The sequence below is a fragment of the Acartia tonsa genome, chromosome 7 (assembly GCF_053477335.1).
Source record: "Acartia tonsa isolate MP-2025a chromosome 7, ASM5347733v1, whole genome shotgun sequence".
Classification (NCBI taxonomy): Eukaryota; Metazoa; Arthropoda; class Copepoda; order Calanoida; family Acartiidae; genus Acartia; species Acartia tonsa.
In genome coordinates, this window is record NC_137266.1 from 29684595 (window position 1) to 29707246 (window position 22652).

Genomic DNA, 22652 nt, shown 5'->3' on the forward strand with positions numbered 1-22652 from the left:
AAAAAGGGTTCACATTTCTGGTCTTGTGATGGATGTTCCAGGGGCCTTTCTAAATTACAGCAGATGGTTACTTCTAATAAAGTGGAAATAGACTCTTTGAAATTAAGAGTTGATAGTCTTGAAACCTCAGACAAATCCCAAACTGCTGATATAGCGCAGGCCAAGAAAGATATCAAGTTACTTACAGACGATGTTGGTGAACTGAAGAATAGTGGTGGTGGAAGCAACGAGACAGTTTATTCTGAACTTGATCTTAGAGAGCACAAAAAGTTCAACATTATCATATATGGTGTACCTGAACAAGACGAGAATGAGCAGCCAAGTGTTAAAAAAAAGTAAAGATTCATCCCTTGTCTCTGAAATCTTCACTGATATCTCTGTCAAAATAGATATGAAAAATGATGTCAAGTTTCTTGCTAGAGTTGGTGAGTTCAAAAATAACAAAACTAGACCAATCACTATTGGATTTAGAGAAACAAATACACGTGATAAAGTGCTCTCTTCAGCATGGAAATTAGGTAAAAGCAGAACAAATAGGCAAATATCTATTTCCCCAGATCTCACTAAAATACAGTTGGCAAATGACAAAAAGCTCCGTGAAGAAGTAGAAGCAAAAAATGATTCTCTTTCAACAGAAGAAGCAAAAAACTTTGTTTGGAAGCTGGTGGGAATAAAAGGTCAACGGCAAATGAGAAAAGAAAGGATAAGGGAGGCTACAACACGTCTGGACTACCGAACCAGGACCAACAGCACGAGAAGGACCAGGGAGGAGATGGAGGAGGACGACGACCTCCTGGAAACACGGGAGGAAAGGCCCAGAGTCAAAAAACGGTGCTAAATGTTTTGTATTGTAATGCACGCAGTATTGTGAGCAAAGTTAAAGACTTAGAGGTTATTTCAAGTGAAAAAAACCCTGATATAATACTTATAACTGAATCATGGTGTTACAGTGAAACTTCAAATAATGTGTTAAATATTCCAGGCTTTTTTATTGATGAAAAACTACGTGTTGACCGTAATGACACACTCAATGGAATTGGAGGTGGTCTACTAATTTATGTGAGAAATGGACTCAAAATTTTATCCTGTGACATAGACTCAAATTTTAATCAATTGTGTAGTTTCAAAGTTTTAAATGATGACCAGACAACGGATTTTGTTGTGACTTTAATTTATAGATCTCCAAACTCCAACCAAGAAAACCTTGACAATTTATGTGAGCATTTTAGTGCAATAAGTGAAGACGAAAATCACCTCATTATTGGTGATTTTAATATGACTGACATAAACTGGCAAACTCTGAACTCATGCAATAAATACCAAAGATTTGTTGATACAACTTGTGAAAAATCATTGGAACAACTTGTAAATTTTCCTACTCATAATAGAGGTAATATTTTAGATCTCGTGTTTACTAATGTTCCAAATAGAGTTCTTAATATAGAGAACATTGGAAATTTAGCCAATAGTGACCATGCCATCATCAGCATAGATATTTTATGTGACCTAAAAACCAACGAGTCATCTAATGACATACCTGATTGGAACAATTTGAAGTATGCAGAATTTTGTGAACATATAATGAACAGTAAGCTTGAAAACAACATCAAAAATTTAGATACAGAAAATGGATGGGAATATTTTAAATCCGTGATGTTAGATGGTATAAAAAAATATGTCCCGCTGAAAAAAAGAAGTGACAATTTAAAAAGACCTGCCTGGATTACAAAAAAAGTGATAAGCCTTAGCAGACAAAAAAGTAGAAGGTTTGCTATTTATTGCCATGACAGAACAGAAGAAAACCTGAAGATTTACAAAAAGGTTGAAAAAAATTGCAGGAAAGCAGTTAGGAATGCAAAACGCAAATTTGAAAGAAAAATAGCCAGCAGTTCAAATAAAAAGCAATTCAATTCCTACCTCAAATCAAAAACTAAAACAAAAACTGGTGTTGGTCCTCTCATAAGTGACAAAAAAGTTGTTACAGATGCCAAGGAGATGTCTGACATCCTTAATTCCTATTTTGCTTCTGTGTTCGTTTCTGATGATGCTAATGGAAATACACCTCCCACCACTGAAAAAGATTATGAAATTCCGTTAAATCTTATTATTGTTACAAAATTGATGATTGCTGAAAAAATTGACAATTTGAAGAACACCAACAGTTGCGGACCTGACAATATTCCCACACCAATATTGAAAAAATTTAAGGATTATATAACTGGTCCATTGGCAGTTTTATTCAACAAATCCTTAAGATCTGGCACTGTACCTTCTGATTGGAAAGATGCGAATATAACACCCATTTTTAAAAAAGGCAGCAAAGGAAAATCTTGTAACTATAGACCAATATCTTTAACTAGTATTGTTTGTAAATTACTGGAGTCCATAATTAAAGATGCTATTAATGACCATATTATTAGATACAACCTGATGAAAAGCAGCCAACATGGATTCCTGAAAGGCAAATCATGCACCACCAACCTTCTAGAATTCACGGAGCATATTATGAAAAGCCTGGATGAGAGCATACCTGTAGATGTTGTTTACCTTGACTTTGCCAAAGCATTCGATAAAGTCTCAAGAACCAAACTCATGAAAAAAGTCCAAAGTTTTGGAATTCAAGGGGAAATATTTACCTGGATACAAAATTGGCTAACTGGAAGAAAACAAAGAGTTGTTATAAATGGCAAGGAATCTGACTGGATTGAGGTGAAATCAGGAGTCCCACAGGGCTCAGTGCTTGGCCCGCTCCTGTTTTTATTATTTATAGATGATATTGATGAAAATGCTATTCTGATTGCAATATTGAGAAAGTTTGCCGACGATACCAAACTTGGCCATCCTGTCAAAAATGATGATGATAGAAAATTGTTACAGTCTCAATTAGACGCTCTTTTTGACTGGTCAGTATCCTGGGGAATGCCATTTAATGTGGACAAGTGTAAAATAATGCATGTTGGAAGAACAAATAAAAAATTTGATTACACCATAAATGGTCAAACTCTGTTAAAAGCTGAAAGTGAAAAAGATGTTGGAGTTTTATTTGATAAAAATTTGAAGCCAGGTTTACAATGTAAAGAAGCTGCACGCATCGCTAATGGTGTTTTAAAACAAATTTGCCAAGCATTTCACTATAGAGACAAAGTAACATTTTTAAATCTCTATAAACGTTATGTTCGTGTTCATATGGAATTTGCCACCCCAGCCTGGAACCCATGGCAAATAGGAGACATTAACTGCCTTGAAAAAGTCCAACAAAAAGCTGTATCTATGATTTCAGGTCTATCTGCAAATTCATATGAAGGAAAACTAAAGGAGTTAAAGCTTCTCAGCCTACAGGACGGAAGAGTTAAAGCTGATCTTGTTCAAACTTACAAAATTTTAAATGGCTTGGACAAAGTAGACCCGGCCACCTGGTTTAAATATGTTGACCCTTCCCGACCCACTACCAGAAATATAAACAACGTGAACTCTTTACACATAGAACACAGGAGGACTGAGCTTGGAAATAACTTTTACAGTACCAGAGCTGCAAAGAAATGGAACGAACTGCCAAATGATATAAAAATGCTGCCTAAACTGTCATCATTCAAGAAAAGAGTTGCTGAATATTTAGCCAACCAAAACTGATGACTGCTGCCCAGTAAACCTCTTATTATAGCCCTATGTTTGGGCTCTCAAGAGTATTATCAACATAAACATAAACATAAACATAAACACAGAACATGTGAATTTGCAAGGAGCATGTGTGTCTGTCTGTGTATGCGCGCGTGCACAGGCGCGTGATGTGTATTTACGTATGTATGTCTTCTTTTTGTGTACTTATATAAAACTAACAAAATTACACAATAACTAAGTGTCTAAATAGTATTAACACACAATTATGCTTTCAATTAAATATTTTTAGCTGCTTAGCTTGTTGTTTTTTCCCTGCTGTTTTTTAAAATGCCTATCCTTCTTAGATTACATTATAAATTTTAGATTATATTATGCTTTATTTCTATTTTTGTATTCACGCCTTGTTCTGTTTTAGACAATTTTTTGCCCTCAATGTTTTCGCAATCCTTAACACAAAATTGCAACAATGCAATGGTGTCCAGAAAATCCTCCAAATTATTTTTAAAAATGCGCAAAAAATAGTTCTAGAGAAAAGTGCAAAAAGACATTTTATAAGGGTTTGGGACTAATTCTACTTTAATGTGTTGCACATCTTTTTACCTTAAAGTCAAGACAAAATCTTGCAATTGTGTAAAATTTTCTGTATTGTGTAAACATATAGGGACAACTAGGCAGTGACTTAAAGAGGTGTAAAAATAAACATTTTTAATTTCTTCTTAAAAATAATTAGAAATGTTTATTAACAACAAAGATTACGTCATTTTACAGTTGCGGAGCTCTTCAAAATTTGGCAACCTGTTGTATTGACTATAGTTTATTAAGTCTTGTGTATGAATAAGGATGAAATACTGGATTGTTTGTTTAAATGAGAGAACATGTTTATAAAACTTTGGGTACCAGTATGATTTACACTCCAATGTCCCCTCCAATTTAAAAAAAAAGTGAATAGTATAGTAATCTACCCAAAACTACCTCTTAAAAGAGTTATTAAATGTACTTTACATGACAACTGTCCCACATCAATCCTCTTTTAAAAATGGAATCTAGTATTCAATGGTATAGTAATACTTTTGGTGCAATCAACCTAATGACACGAAAATTAGAGTAAAACACTAGAGGGAGAAAGAGTTAAATAACTGTATCTCCCCATCGCAACCACCTTGTGCTACCTTTCTATTGGGTCATTGCAAATCAACCAATGGTGTCGTTTATATCAACACAGCCAAGAAGCAGAAAATAATTTAGAAGCAGACGAAGAAGGTCTTTGCAAAAGGAAGGGAGGTAGTTGTCTGTAGATACATCTCTACTATAGATCTGTTACACAAAAGACATAAGGTGTTAAAGTGTAAAAAAGAGTAGGTATAGTACAACTTTTTAGCCCTTTGCAATTCACAGAATTCCAAAAATCTAAAGAAATTTTTTTTTGTGCAACAGGAAAAAAATACAAAAGTACAAAATTAACAAATAGAAAGAAAATTGCCAGCGTATTGTTTTTGAAAAAAAAATTGTATTTAAAATACAATTAGGGTCGGTAGGTACTTTAGGATAATGAAAGACAATGTTTTTATGTAAACTTTTTTAATACTTTTTTTCAATCTTTTATCATGACCCCCTAAAACTATTTATTTTGATGTATAATCAGAAATTTCTTTAAAAGTTGGCAAGCTACACTGCAAAATACTTTGTCGGTCTGTTTTTTAAGTAAAAGACAAACAAAGTAAAAGATTTTGTGTGGTGAGCCACATAACAACACAATTGCATTACTGACAAACCGACCAATTTAGATTGTTATTATTTCTCACCTGATGGACAGTTTCATTTGTGTACTGGGGATGGTGCTGGCGAATACACTGAGCTACTCGTTCAACATTAGGCCTGGAGTAGATAGAATGATTTAGTAGGATAGATACATGTGTATACTATGAATAGAGGTGGCGTATACACTGAGCTACTCTTTCAACATTAGGCCTAGAATAGATAGATAGATTTAGTAGGATAGATACATTTGTATACTATGAATAGAGGTGGCGTATACACTGAGCTACTCTTTCAAAATTAGGCCTAGAGTAGATAGAATGATTTAGTAGGATAGATACATGTGTATACTATGAATAGAGGTGGCGAATACACTCAGCTACTCGTTCAACATTAGGCCTAGAGTAGATAGATTGTTAGATAGATACATTTGTATACTATGAATAGAGGTGGCGAATTCACTGAGCTACTCGTTCAACATTAGGCCTAGAGTAGATAGATTGTTAGATAGATACATTTGTATACTATGAATAGAGGTGGCGAATACACTGAGCTACTCTTTCAACCTTAGGCCTCGAGTAGATAGATACATTTTATTCTAGGAATAGAGAAGGCGAATTCACTGAGCTACTCCTTATGCCTAGAGTAGATAGGTAGATATATTTGTATTCTAGGAGTCATGCTGGCGAATACACTAAGTTACTCTTTCAACAATAGTCTTAAGATAGATAAATAGATTGATAGAAATATCGATAACAATAAGCTACATTTAATATCTGAAATATATCCAAGATTCTTAGATATTTTTTGGCTGTTTTTCCAGATAACTAGCTATTCTCTGGGTTCCTCTTTATTCTTTTCTTATTTTACAAAGATTAATATCTATCTTAATATATATCTATCTTATAATATGCTCCTAGGAATCCTACCTTTGTTTTTGATATCTTATTTTATGTATAGCCTCCAGTAGCCATGAAATCCAAACATCGCCCGATTCCTCTTTAGTCATCCTGAAATAAGGTTCTTATGAATAATCTGTAGTACCTAAAGCTTTGTCTGTAGGTAGGTAGTTGTGTAAGAATAGCCTTTACATGTATGTGTCAATCAAGAAGAAGGACAGCAGACAGACAGATCCACAATAAGAGTCAAGTTTAAGCTATTTAACGTGTAAATAATTCAAACTCCCAAGGAGATAATGCTCTAAAAAACCACCTATGCCTTTTAAAAGATTTTCCCTTTATTACTTCATAAAAATGATACTAATCTATTTGAGTAAAAAACCCCTTGATATTGGGGGAAAAGTATATCAATTTAAATGGTAAAGCAAATATGTAAGATTTTAATATTTGGAAGAAGCCGGGGATATTTGAATAATGTCTATAAAACTTTTTCAATTTAATATAAGATAAACTAATGTCCTTTCTTTATGCTTCGTTAGTGTTTGAAACTTTACAAAAAAAAAATCTAGGTAGGTACATAACTAAGGTTTTCATAAAAATATCCCTTTAGAAAGTAAATAAATAATTCATGACAAATATTTAAAGGACAAACAAATAACAAAATATGTATGTATGTAAAATTTTCCTTTCAGTCAGAAATGTACGCTTAGATAATTTCAAATTTCAAGGTATTTATTATCAAAATGACACCAAGATCTTCATGTAGGGTTTAATTATGTAACCAAATTCATGACATTCAACAAAGATCAACAAATTGAATACTTTATTTTAATTAATGCAAGATTGTTTACATTTCCCTTTCTCCCTGTGAATAATTTTTCTGTGAATTTTCTAGTATTGATTTGCAAGTTGTCATTATATTCGCCACCGGCGTTCAAACAATCAAGGTTAAAGGGATAGATCAATGAAAAATTTAATTCTTTACTAAATTGAAAATTCATTAAAGAAAATTTAAAGACTTTTCATCGAACTATCAATGTACCCTTCAAAAATGATTAGGAACCTATTTTAAACCTAGAATATTTTAACTAAACAATATTACTGTAGAATGAAAAGTAGAACAAGACAAACAAATAATTAGGTAGGTAGGTACCTAAGTATAGAATCAATAAATACATTTATATTCATTGAGAAAAATTTCTACAAACACAATTAAGGATAATTGTATAAAAAGGGGCAGAAATTTGTCAATAGATGTAAACTAATCTAATCTTAAATTCAATACAGAATATTCTGCCTTGGGTAACTGGTAAATTTATTTTGGAAACAGTTGTATAATAATCAAAACTGGAAAAAGTGAAGAAAAGACTACACCATAGGTTTGTTTATTTTATTTATATTATTGATCATTATACAATTGAATTCAAATAGCCAAATGATGAAAATTTCATAAAGAAAAATAAAGCACTATTGGTTTATCAAAACAAACTACCTAATGAAAAATGCAAACTTTAAATTTGTAAAATTGAAGGTGATTTTAATTGCTTATCATTGTTTATTTAAAAAGGTGATTGGTAAATAAAACTCTTGAAATGAGTTGGTATGTAAATATAAATAAAGCACCTACGTAGGTATTTTGGTCTGTATGAAAACTTGTTTATTAGGAATATATACTTAGGTAGCCATTAAATCTTCCTTACTTTTATACAGATTATTAAAAATTTCAATATTAGTTTTCACAAGAAATAATGCCTTAAGAAAATTGTAAAAAATATTAATGTCCTTTCATAAACAAACTTTTTTAAGACCACTGATTTGAGGTCCCATAGAGCATGGAAAGGACGAAAATTATTAAACAAATTTTTGTGTAGGTACCTAAAGAAAAACTTAATGCCTTTTTTTCAGGATGAAAAAAAGCTTTTTTTGACGATTTAATTGGTTATTTAACAAATATTTATATACCCCATCAACTATTAAAAGATCAATAAGTACTTTTTATAAAAGCTTGTTATTGCTGCACTACATACGAACAAGAATGTCCTAGATTGCTTACCTGTACTACGTACAGAAAATTGTTAAGGCCTTTCATCCACACTACGAAAAAATTAGCTTTGATATGAAATATTTTTTTCTGTATTTTGACCACTTTTTTATATCTCACTTCTTATTATTTGATTTTTTAAGCTTCACTGCTGTGTAAATGTTAATTTTTTTTGTTTTTTTTATTCACTTTACTGAAGGTATCTTTAACTGAATGAAGAACATTGTGATTATCTGAAATTAAAATAAGATTTGAGGATTTTCAAAAATAAATTTAGAGGATTTTTGTCAATTTGTCAGTCACTCATTCTCATACATAGATTATTTCTTAGAGAGGATTTTTTACTATGCAATAGTTAATATGCCTTACATAATAGCCAAAAACCTGCTATTGGCCCATACAAAGTCTTTCAGAAAATTATTCTAAAGTACAGGATTTAAGAGGTAAAGGCTTCAACTTCTAAAATGTAGAATTATATAATCGTTCTATTAATTTTGAACATAAATTAACCTTATCAATGATACCAAAAAAAATACTTTTAAAAATCAACCTTCATTGCATTGAATCTAATCTTAATAAATTTTTTTCAAGATTATCAGATAATTCTTTTCTTTCATACTTTAGACATAATTTGACCTCAAGCTCCCTTAATTACGTATTGAAATATAGACACTTATGATAGATTATCTACGCTTATAAAAATTGCATTTAGTAAACAATATGTTGATAACTAGTTTTATTTTAACAAATTATTAGACAAATAGATGTAAACTACTATTATAAAGATTAGTTTCTATCATTACATAATTCCAGCTTATCTTTAAGAGTGGCATAAAAGTAGCACAATTTTGGGGGAATTTTTAAATCAAAAACTACTTTTCCTTTTCGCATGACAAACAGTTTCAGTGTAATAACAATTTAAAATGAAACAATACACAGTTTAGTGCTAAAAATGATGTCTCAAAAATGGTTTAGTACAATGCCTTGGCCCATAAAGAAATGCAACATATTAACCAAAAAAGTTAGAACTTTCAAAAAATGTATTTTCCAGGGAATGATTGTCTTCTGAATAAATGTATAAGTATAAGTGTATTATAACCTAGACAAACTGTGGTGGGGATCTTACGTCTGCTGGCAAATTGCTTTCTGCTTTTTAGTATCAACTTGGCTGTATTAATATTTCCGACGCTATTTGCTGATATAAAAAGACCCAATTGAAAGACGGCACAAGGCCCTCATCCTGTAGTAAAAGTTACATATAGCTCGTGCCCCCTCTATTCTTATATTTTAATGTCTGCTGGCCAGAGTTTAACTTATCAACAAAATGCTTCAATGACCATTGACCATATTAATCTGCAAGAAAAAAACCTATCCATCTTAAAGCCACACTCTTATCTATAAAGTTGACATGAAATAATTAGGTTGGGATATTTAATCAATTTATCATGTGCAAATAAAACAGCAAATATTGTGCTGTCATGCAAAATATTGTTCAAAATCAGCATGTTTCAAATAGACGTACAGACTTTCTCTTTCTGATATCGATTTATAGAGCTGCTACGCTTTCTAAATTGTACCTAACAGTTACAGGAATCATCATCCAAAGTTTGTAATTCTAATATTTTAAAAATTATAAAAAGGGCTAACCGTTACGTAAGGAGGTACAGAGCCTATTTAAAGAAAAGCTTCGCTTTCCAAAAATCGGTAGGTAGGTACCTATTAAATACATAATACTAACAAATCTTTTTCTACAGTGAAAAAACACCAAATTGTTTATCGACAAATACAAAATGATACTTGTATGTTCATCTTTGGATATATTATTAGGTTAAAGCAGCTATACAAAGATATTTTGGAGCAGATTGTCCTTTTTAGAATTGTTTTTGTAAAAAAACGTACTTATGTTACAATCCAAGCAAATGAAATCTGATAAAAATACAAAGATTACATAACATTCTCATTTTTGATTACAGCTTAAAAAATACATTTGTGCTATGTTTTGTGTTTTAAAGAATTACAGCTGCTCTACAATATATTATATCCGTCTAAACTATTTTTATTTGCCTAACCCCTGCGAGGGGCTCTAAATTGCGGAGCCTATACCTAATGGTTAAACCATTAACCACAATAAACTAGCCTTACCTGACCTAAAGTAATAAACAAACAAACGAAATTATTTTCATTCTATTCGAAAAAATATAGGGAAGGGGGTTTCTGTGCTTAAAAAGTTACTTGAGGGAAAAAACCTAATTTTTCTTATGTAGGAAATAATTCTGACATTTTATAACAATATTTATCCTTGTGCTAGAAAGGAAATTAAGGCGTAATAAATGAAAATATAAATTCAGGTTTTTAGCTTGAAAATGCAAGTAGTCATTTGCCAAAATTGTCACGGAATTTCGAAAAAAATTTTAGATGATTTTTATTTTTTTCATTAGATTTTCTGTTTCTAAAAAGGAATAAACATTTTTTGGGGGCAAATATAGAAAAATGTTAACTTAATGATAGCAAGGAAAATTACAGTTTTTTTTTATGTTGTTTTTGGAAATATTTAATTTAGTACACTATTGAAAAATTGTAATCCTTATTGGTAATATATATCTAATATCATCAAAGAAACCTATTGAGAGAGAAAATAAAAAAGGAAAAAAATATATAAAAATTAGGTACATAATAGGTATTGCTTTTGACAACTTAAGCAATTTGAATCTTGGAAATTTGTTTTCCCTTGTTCCCCAATAATTCCTTATCTATAGTCCATAGTTGATAAATGCTCTTCTGATTATTCTCAGTCGTTTCAGAGGTATTGTGTGAAAAACAGACTGAGACAAAGTCAGAAACACATCAAACTACCAATAAACATTTAAATGACCTCAACCAACCTAAAATTTAAAAAGCCTAAAACCTTGTCAGGACAAACATTTACTTGAGTTAACATTTTGGTAGCATCTATTTATTTGTTTACAAAATTCTTAATATATAGAATATGGTAGATACCTAATAAATATTCGTTTTAACCCTAACAAGCTCTAGTCAATATTGCACCAATGACAAGAGTAATTTTAAGTTTCAAATGGGAAAGGATAATTTTATTATAAATGCGGGTAACCTTGTTTCACGGGCTTAAAATATCAGACAGACATCCTGTTACTTTTTACTAGGAATATTTTATATATAGGATTTTTTACTGGAATAAAATTCGAATACTGCAACAACAAAAAAACATACTGACATCCCGTTAATCTTGTAAATATGATTGTTTTCTAGAATAAAATTCGCATGCTGCATTAAAAAGTTAAAAACCTGAAAAATATTTGTTTGCAAAGTATTTAAAATTCATAATTGAACATATTATAAAATATTAATTTGATTTATATATATAATTCAATATTAATACAATTAAATACAAGTTTCTGTATGTTAAAAGTCTCAAAATATTAAAGGTAACAGGATGTCTCTTTCTCTGTGCTAAAGGATCTCGTTAACAGCTGAACCGATACGATTCCCTTTTACAATGTAGCTTCACATAGGTCCTGGGAAGGTTTAGAACTATTTTGAGAGAGTGTAAAACCCCCCTCCGAAGAGATATCGCCCCTAGAAAAAATGCCAACCCTAAATTTATTTTTAAAACTTTCTTTTTAAAAATAATTTTGAAAATGTAGGGGTCCACTTTTGAACCACCCACCTCAAGGGCCCCAAGTGGCGTAGCCGCTAGTATCTACTATAATAACAGGGTGTATATATGTATCAGAAAGTTTCCAGGGCAGGCTTTTGGAGGAAGAGGCCAAACCTCTTGGAGCTTAAAAAATATCTCTCCCCAAAATGTATAAACATGAAATGTACATTCAGACTGTTTGTGTATTTAATGGCGTAATATTTATATTATTCACTTCTGGAAAGTATATTTGATCAGAGAAAAAACTATTTTGCTTTTAACTTTTAAACAATAAAAAAAATTTAAAAAAATGTTGTCCTAGAAAAGATTCACAATGTAATTATATGTATCTAACATTTCACTAGGTACCTATTACTTTTTTAGAAGATTGTTCAACAAAACCAAGAACCCTTGCGGGGAAAGAGCTAAATCTAACCTTCTTCAACTAACTTTAACTAGGTAGTTAACTTTACCCAACCTAATAAATTCAATAAAGCAATCTAGTATTGCTAAAATATTATGTATTTTACAATCTGAAAATCTACATCTTATACATATATGTATAAGGTTTATTTTTAACAATTTTTCACCCTTGACTTTGACTATTGAAAAACATAAATTATGTTCATATAAAGGGGGGAGGCGGTTGTGACACTTTTTCAAACTAAAAACTAAAAGTCAAAGGAACTCAACTAAAAAAAGAGTTACAGCACTGAAATTTGGTATAGCAGTTGCTTTAAAGAGGTACAATGTGGAACTGTGAAGAAACGGCGTTGGAACCGCCGCTATCGCCGATTTGTTTTTTTTTGGCGGGAAACGGCGGTAGCGGTGGTTTCAACAACTTTTTTTCATAGTTCCACATTGTACCTCTTTAAAGTGACCATCATTCTAAATTTCAGTGCTGTAACTCTTTTGTAAGTTGAATTTCTGTAGTTTTGGATTCAAAAAGTGTCACAACCGCCCCCTCCCTTTAAACTTTTCATAGGTACGTATTTTCACTTTTCCAATGAATCACTATTCTTGATTTCATCACGTTCTCTCCTTAAACATTACCTGAAATAAAAAAAAACTACATTAAATATGCATAGAGAATCAAATTCATGAATTACCAACAGAATATTATATTGTACCTATTTGTATTGGGAACAAAATTTTAAATTCTTTTTAACTAACATACAAAGTGCAAGAAGCCATTAAAATATGTGATACAATAAGTTTTTCCTAAAGTTTAATAAAATCATTAGGTATAAATAATAGTATAAACGCAAATAAAAATGTTATTCATATTTAAAACAAGTGTAATAAAGCTATTTAAAACAAGTGTAATAAAGCTATTTAACAAGGACAATATTGTAAAAAAAAGAGTAGTAAGGCTCGTTTTAAATCTTAAAAATCAATAAAGCGACAAATGCAATCTTATTGTTTCAACCAAAAATTCCTTATCTACAGCAAAGATACTTAATTTATAAGAATAAATTATCATTCCCATATAAACAACCCCTTAAATAGTGGATGTAAATATTCATTTATTTCCCGGAGGTAGTAATTTATTTCCCGGGAGGTAGTCATTTTTAGAAGATTTTTAATTTTTTTTGGAAGATTTTTGAATTTTTATTAATTATTAAAAGAAACTTGATATCAGGGATATAAATGATCATAGCCGGGAAATAAATGAAAATTAAAAACCAAAATTAAACCACATTTTAGCATAAAAAATTGAGTTTTTTGTTTAAATGAGAATGATATTCCTGTCCAGTTTTTTGTTTAGGAATGAATATTTCTTACCCTCGTGAATAAATGATGACCTATCAGTCCATCATTTATTCCCTCGGGTAAGAAATATTCATTCCTAAACAAAAAACTGGACAGGAATACCCCATTTGTATGTCTAAGGTTATTAGATAACTTAGATATTTGTGCTACTTATTTCAAAATGGTTTTAATGTATAAAAAAGTAAAAATTTTAAAATCGATAAAAATGAATAATAAAGAACAGTAACTATACAAAATTTGTTTCTTTTAAATGACATAAATAAAGCTAAATACGTAGGTATAAAATATGAAATAAATGTTTTATATTGAATGTCAAAATCGTGGATAAAGGACAGTTATTCAGCAATGTCAAGCTACATTTGTAAAGAAATGGTTATGATATTTAAAAGTAGCGCAGTAGGGTATTTCGAGTGTCAGACGTTTATAAACAATGAAGCAATAAGATTGTTTATTTAATCTCATAAAGTATTGATTTCTAACTCTACAGTCTCTACGAAGTCTAGACTCTATAGTCTCTACGTATTTAATAGTTGATGCGATTTACGACAAAATTGTCCTATACTTTCCAAAACAAAATCACTTTCAACTCCATTTTATGATTTATTTCACACATATATTACCTATATGATTTAAGTAAATTAAAATTAATAAATCCCTATCAATGTTATTATCCTAGCTGTATCAATTTATATATGTAAAGTGAAAAATCAATATTAAGTGCAATTTTTAAAGAAAAGCAACTACCTATTCAAATTACAATTTACTTTGATTTAAAAAATACAATAATTCTAAAGTCAGTAAGAATCCACTATATTTTAATCTTTCAAAAATATTTTTAAAAATCCGCGAAAAATAATTTTGAATACCTAAATCAGATTTAAAATTGAATCAAGTGGTCATAAACTTTTTAACTACCAACTCTTTGAGTAATTTGACACTATTGTAACTGTTTGTTAAACAAGAATTAAAGCATCCATAAAAGCGAAGCAAGCTAATATCATGGTAACATGCCTTAATGTTTAAGGAATCTTCAAGTCATGTTTTAAATATATACTTGGAGTCTTGCATGCTTAGAATACATTATTAGAGCTAAAAGTTATACCAAGCAGCCAAATACACATCCAAAATGTAGAAAATCTACACTCAACAATGAATGAGGGTTCTATAATTAATTTTATATTAGTATTACAGCTCATTAGCAGTTTGTTTAGAAGAATAATTCTACTGTTATTTCATGGTATCTTATTGCTCTAAAATAAATAATAATATTTGTCAGTTTGTATGCCTTGGGCGATATAATTTACATTGTGTTTTAATACAGAGATTAATAGACAGATAGTAATCTTAAATACACATATTGTTTTATCCTTCTTCTTTCAAAAGTAGTTTTTGTCTGGTTATCTCCAAAAATACTCGTTATTTGTTTGTAATTTTCAGAGAACCTCTATGAGTGTCTTGTGGCTGTATATATACTTAGCTAGGAATTTTTATATGGAGCAAAAGATCTCTCTAATTGCTTAAGCCATTTGGCTGTGTTTTCAAGGAAGTTTAATGTATCTATAAGAAATGCTATTATCTGGTTAAAGCTGTGCTTCTTATGAATATAATTATCCTGGTTTTATCAAAATGTATATTTTAATATGACGTCAGTACATATTAATTTATGTACTAAGAACTAATTTCGAAAATAAATGTTTTTTTCTACAAAAAACATACAACAAGGGGGGGGTTTTTTAATGCAACCATCTCGTAATCAGTGAGCAAATGGCACTTAGAATTCGAATTTTCATCTGAAATTTTGCATGAGAATCCTTGGTAGGTCTATTTTCCCTAAATCGAACAAAAAGTTGGAAAAGTAACGGCTGGCGGCTCAGCCGTTTTGCCATTTTTTGGATAACTATATTGCAAATTAATCACGAAACCTCTCTCTACATAATACTCTTTTCCACTCCAAAACGCTATCAAACGGTTCCAGACGGTAGCTGTTGGTACTAGAAGTTTTAAAAATGGTTATTGCTATTATTTAACAAGAATTAAATCAAAAATATGTTATAAAGTTGATTCCTACGTAATTGATGATGAATTTACCCTGAAAATAGGCAAAAAACGGCTAAACGGCTGAACCGCCAGCCGTTACTTTTCCAACTTTTTGTTCGATTTAGGGAAAATAGACTTACCAAGGATTACTCATGCAAAAGTTCAGATGAAAATTCGAGTGCTTTTTTTCCGGGTGCGATTTCTTTTGTGAGGGTCAAGGCACTCTCCCACAAGATAGTAACCTCTCTGGACCTATAATAAGCTTTACTACAACAAAGTTCAGTGGTTAGAGAGATCATTTGCTACACACATACACAATTTGGCCCCCATAGATTGTCAGGTTAATGTTACTGCGCTACTTGCGGACATAATAGACCTTATTTTCATATTATAAACAAGTTAAAAAAGTACTTAGTTGGAAATTCTGAAGAAAACAATATTACTCATTTCCAACTATGTAGAATTTTTATAATATCCATTTGATTTCCTTTTAACCATATAACTAACCCTCTTAGATTCTTTTAGTTACAATCATTCTGGGATTTATAAGGGATATAATAATAGACAGTGCTATTTTTTTAAACCAATCAAAAATCAACAAAGATCCCTAAGTTTTGAATCCAACAAACGTGGAAGAATGATTTACAATTCAATGTCCCCTCCCTCTTTAAATCTATTGAAAGATTCTGCATGGCAGCTAAACCTGTTTATGGGCTAAAGCATTACCCTAACTACCTTTGAATACAGAGCCCCTAGATGTTATGGACACCTATACAAGTATATTACTGAAAGATGTCACGGTCAAAATTCAAAACAAAAAAAGGATAATGTTAATTTTTTTCAAGTCAGCAGAATCAACACACAAAAAATACATACATAAAAACACTGGTATCCCCTTCTCTTATTATTTAAAAAATTTAAAATAAAAGATGGTAGTTCCTCCCCCCCCCCCTCCCCACTCTAAATTTCAATTATTCAAAAATAAGAGGAGAGACGGAGGGAGGCATTACTCAATCGTCATTAAGTGTGGTACAATTTTTTTTTGTCACTGATAAATATGAAATAACGTTATTTTGATTTTCATATAATCTACGTAATAAAGTTCTACACACTTATATAGTTCAGACGTTTTTGTGTATGTATATTAAATTGTTAAGATTTCTTTAATGACTGATCCGCTTATTCTTACAACTGTTTGGTAAGCCAGATCAGGTTTTTAGCTATTTTGTCTTAGAGAAGGGTCATACACTTCCAAGAGTTGTGTCCCTAAACATTTTCATAGGAAAATATTCAACTTCTCTTAAACTAGAGGATACAGAAAAGTTGAGAGAAAATTTAACAAGAAAATTAAATAATGTAAAAGGATTACTTAAGGTTTTTTTTATATATTTTTGATGCCCCTTAAAGAAAAACTATTGTGCCCTTTTACAAAAAGCACATTATTCTATCATACAATAATAACCCGCGTCATATTTGAGATGTTAAAAATTAAAGAAGAAGCCACTCCCAAAAAGGTAATCAACTTGGTATTATATTATAATACTAGCGGCTACGCCCCTAGAGGCTTCTAGGGGCACTTAATGTGGGGAACGAAAGTGGCCTCTCACCCTAATTTTCAATTTCGGCTTTTAAAATAAAAAGAATTAGGTGTGATTTTACTTGGGAGAGTTTAAATACCCTCCACAAAATAGTTATTAACCTTCCATGGTTTTGTAAGAAGCTTCATTGTAAAGGAGAACCATAATGGTCCAGCGGTAAGTAATATCCTTCGCTACAGAAAAGGTGAATACTTTATGTAATAGGATATGTAACTAGAATAGTTAGGTATTTATAAACCTTTTTGACTGTTGGAAAAGTTTAAGAAAAACTTTATTTCTTTAGAAGCCACATCTCTACTATCCATTCAAACAAGACTGATTAAAATACATCCTATTCTTATCTAAAATTTGACAAGTTAATACTATTATATTATCATATTAAATTACATTATAATATCTTTTAATGTTACAATAATCTCGTTTTATAACCATTTAATATGTTACAAGGGCAATTGTATCCATAAGAAGCGCAGCATTGTCAAGCTAAAAATTAAAGAATAAATACATTAGACTATACTACAGTAATAACAGCAAGTAAAATGTAATTTAGAAATAAAGAACGGCAAACTGTTAATCATTCTATAAGGAAAAAAGAACATACCCAAGTTATAAAGGAGCTGCACTACTAATAACAATCTGATTAGGTAGTTAACTACTCTTAATATATAACTGTCAAAATAACATTTTAGACAAATAGTTTTCTTTTTAACATGTTCTTAGCTGCTGTATCTTGCTATCTAGATGTTTTAAGTTTTCATAAAAAGGAATAATTGTCTTAATGTATATGGTTTTTAGCGAAGATATACGATAGGTATAATTAGACTCAACAAATTAGTAAAACATACATGTTATAATTGTATACCTTTTTTCTATATATTCATCCATCAAATTTATCTGACATAAAAATAAACCATGATATCTGTGCCATTATTACATTATGTCTATATATATATATATGAATCTATAAAAATATGTAAAAGTAGACCATATTTACTCTACCAAAACATATAATTTTCTTTTTATCTATCTATCTTATAATGACATGTTATTCATCCATCTATCAAGTATGTCCTTTAAGATCATATTAGCCACTAAATAGATTGAGTTTCCTATTGCAGGGAAGCTTCACATGGGCCCTGAGGTGGTCTCAGTCTTTTTTATTTTCTTATTTTAATCTAGGGATGGTTTAAGGATATCTTTATACCCATTAGTATGATGAGACTCTAGGTGCTACGGCGCAGCCACTAATGTTATACATTATCTAAACCCCGAACCACTTCATTATGCAATCTACATTTTCCTGGATATTTTGTCTACGGAAGTCCATAAGTGTACAGCTTTACAGTACATTGTTTCTATTTGTTAAAGCAACACATATGATAAAAGAAAAAGATTCTTTTTAAAGTAAAATGCTTATATTTCAATCAAAATCTATATTTTTTTATTTTTTACCGATCCACGTCATTATGCAAATCAAAAGAAAATCAATGAGAAAACGTTTGTTTTGCACTTTTCTCCAATTTTAAAAAATGATTCTGATAAAATAGCAATATTTTAAGGGATTTATGCATTAATTATAATGAAAAACAGTTTAAGGTAGATTTTAATGATTTTTCTAAATAAGAAATAGTTGAAAAAAATAAATTCTATCCTTATCACTTTAGAGGACAGCTGCTGACCTCCAGTCTTATGGATGAAGCTAAATACATGTTAAAGATAAAAATTACCCTGAAAAGTATACAAAAATGTTTTTTGATGTGTTAAAAAAATCCATTTTAAAATCTTGATTTTGAGGATGATGGCCTTTAAGATGCTCTTACTGGTGGTGAAGGTGAGCTAAATGTTATCTAAGTACATGACCATTACAACAACTTGTCTATTAACCTATGTACCATTTTTTGTAGTCATAGCAGCCTCCAGTGGAGCCTTTCGACATGAAATATAACCATTATCTAAAAACTACATTATTTACTTTATGAATTTTAGTAATTAAAATTGCAATTTTTTTCTTTTTTAATATTGCTTGGCTGGAGGCTGCTATGACTACAAAAATTGGACCATAGTTCAATATATAAGTTTTCTTCAAGGGCATGCACTTTGATAACATTTAGCTCACCATCACCACCAGTAAGAGCATCTTAAAGGCCATCATCCTCAAAATCAAGATTTTAAAATGGATTTTTTTAACACATCAAAAAACATTTTTGTATACTTTTCAGGCAAATTTATATTTTTTACATGCATTTAGCTTCATCCATATGACTGGGGGTCGGCAGCTGTCCTCTAAAGTGATAGGGATAGAATTTCTTTTTTTCAATTATTTCTTATTTAGAAAAATCAATAAAATCTACCTTAAACTGTTTTTCATTATAATTAATGCATAAATCCCTTAAAAAATTGTTATTTTATCAGAATTATTTTTTAAAAGTGGAGAAAAGGGCAAAACAAACGTTTTCTCATTGATTTTCTTTTGATTTGCATAATGAAGTGGATCGGTAAAAAATACAAAAATATAGATTTTGATTGAAATATAAGCATTTTACTTTAAAAAGAATCTTTTTCTTTTATCATATGTGTTGCTTTAACAAATAGAAACAATGTACTGTAAAGCTGTACACTTATGGTCTACCGTAGACAAAATATCCAGGAAAATGTAGATTGCATAATGAAGTGGTTCGGGGTTTATTTATCTAATGTAAGTAAGTATGACATATCATTTTCTCTTTCTCTTTCTCTATAACACACCCACAAACGCACACACGCCTACACAAAACACACCACTAAACATATCTATCTATCGCACCCACCCTCCCTTTCTCAAACAACTTTCATCCCTTGATCGTTAAGAGTTTACTTAGAACCTCTTCCCCCAAATTTTACCTTCTCCCAAATAAATATATTTTGACACGTAGTTTCAAGTCTTAACCAACAAAATGCATCATAACTAAAGATGTTAAAATAAAACAGACTACTACAAAATCAGACAAGTGACATAAAACAGTTTTAAAACCAAGAGCGTCTTGTTATTAATATTTTCAGGAGGCGGAGAAAATTTGTTTACAGAAAAATACATTTAAAATACATACTAAAAATCTACTTAAAGCAGAGTTAAAGAGAGAATTAATCTATTATACATTTTCTTATCCCTTTCACATGAAATCAGATTGGTCTATAGTAACATGGTCCTTCCGCCTGTGTGTTATGTTTGTCTGTTTGTTTGTTTGTTCCTCTGACAGCGGATCATTAATCACTGGAAATTATGCATATTGGTGGGAGCTATGAAGTTTCAAACATCAGGATATCAGAACACACGTACAAGAGTTGAGTAATAGAGTTTTAGAGAAAGAGCAAAACAGGTGTTCTCTAACTTCCGTATATTTTCATATCACCAAACTGTGTATTGTTTGTTATAAAAAACACAAAGAAAATAAAAATACTTTTACTTAAACCTATTTATTGATCAAAGATAACCCTTCCTTTATTTTGAAGAAAAAAGCTTAGTTCTAGATCTATTTACTGCGGGGCTCATATTTACTAACCTAACCTGACCTAAACTACAATAAGCATAAAAAAATACGTTTTTTATAAACAAAAAGTTTGTTGTGGTCTAAATGTTTTATGTTAAAGTAAAGAAAGTGGTAGTTTGTGCTGTTGTAATAATGTTTTCATAACATATCTTCTTTAAAACATTATAAACAAGTAACACAGCAAATCATATCCATAACTAGCGCAACAATAAGAAGCAAACAAATATTTTTAAAAATAGAATAGTAAACTGATATAACTAAATTCATGTCTAAAGTTAAAAAATAATAAACACGTTTCTACTCCTATCCTGCCTATAATGAACCTAATAATGTCTGAAAACTATATTAAAATCTAACATGCTTAAATTACCACTAACAGAGCTATTCGTTACGAACGAACTGACCTAACATGCAAGAAAGGCTTTGCTTTTGACAATGTAACCTATTAAATAAATAGAGGATAAATGTCTGACTGGGGTTATTTATTGAATTAATGGATGTAAATTAGATGTAGTGAAAGTTAGACTCAATAGGATATCAGAACTATAATAAGAGGAGCACAGTTAAGTAGAAACTGAATTATATAATAATCAGGGGTTAAGTTGTAGGTATATTAACAAAACAAAATCATAATAGTTTTTTATTGCATCGTATTATAGACAGCTTTCCTTTAATAGTAAAAGGATAAATTATAAGATTATTTATGAATTTCTTAGCTCTGAGGGGCCGAAGGCTCGTGATAACAAAACTGGTACTAATATTTTTCCTTTTTCTATTTGTAAAAAATTGTCTATGATACGATACGATACAAGATATTACCGGTTATATAATCCAGCGGATATCAATGGGTATCGAAGCCATACTGGATATATAAGCTGTCTTCAATTAATAATCTATATAAGTAATATTTTGTGTCTGTCAATTTAAAATCAGATCGCGTTGAAGACTGAAATAATTAAGTTTGTCATTTCAGGGAAGCATATTTATAGGTCCCGGCCAGAATTCATTCAGAGTGTAGGGGCAAAGCCACTAGTCTAAAACAAAAGTTAAAGTCGAAATTGATGTACTTTTTGGGGTATGTTTACAAATCCCTTTATTTGACATTTTATAGATAGCCATTAAAGACATAAACACACACACACACGTACACACATGCGAAGGGTTATTTATGTATGAAAACAAACAGATTTAAAGACAATAACTGTCAACAATGAACATTACTAGGACAATTATGTCCACAAGTAGCTCAATAATTACAATGATTGCTAGGAAAAAAACAGCAAAGTGTAATACAGTAAAATTTTACTCTCTGTAAAAATGAAACAGCAGTATTAAGAATATTTAATGATCGTTATGTAATATATTTTATCTGAGAGACAAACTAACATGCCCTAGGTAAAAAGTAGCTGCGATATGAAAAATTCTCAGTCCAACTTGAATTGCAGAAAAATAAAAGTTTTATTTATTTACATTATCTCTGTTTGATTGATTTCTAATGCTTTTAATGATCTAATATTCTAAACATGTTATATTCGTCTGTCTGTCTGTCATTCTCTTTGAAAAGGAGGATAAGAGACATATATTTGTAGACTGGCCTTCTTACTACAATGAAACCCGAATAAAGATTTATTTGGTAAACCTTTTCTGTTCTTTAGAAACATATTATTCTAATGCATGCTGTTTAAGTTAGGTAGTAAACTAACATAGGTAAAGAAATTAATCTAAAAACACTTATTTTGTTCAAGACAC

General features: G+C 30.5%; 2 protein-coding genes across 3 annotated transcripts in view; one reads left to right on the forward strand and one right to left on the reverse strand.

Annotated features, from left to right (window-relative positions):
* The window catches only part of LOC145325232 (uncharacterized), a 60485-nt gene extending 49508 nt beyond the window's left edge, over window positions 1-10977 (reverse strand). For both annotated transcript variants that reach the window (XM_080168157.1, XM_080168154.1), the window contains exons 1-3: window positions 8326-10977; window positions 6303-6383; window positions 5421-5493 (exon numbers count right to left, since the gene is read on the reverse strand). In XM_080168157.1, coding sequence (XP_080024283.1) covers window positions 5421-5493; window positions 6303-6382 — 153 coding nt within the window. In that variant the 5' untranslated portion in view covers window position 6383; window positions 8326-10977. The remainder of the gene's footprint in view (window positions 1-5420; window positions 5494-6302; window positions 6384-8325) is intronic.
* Window positions 1-22652, forward strand: part of LOC145324492 (uncharacterized) — a 72635-nt gene that overhangs the window by 984 nt on the left and 48999 nt on the right. The gene's annotated exons all lie outside the window — the stretch shown is intronic.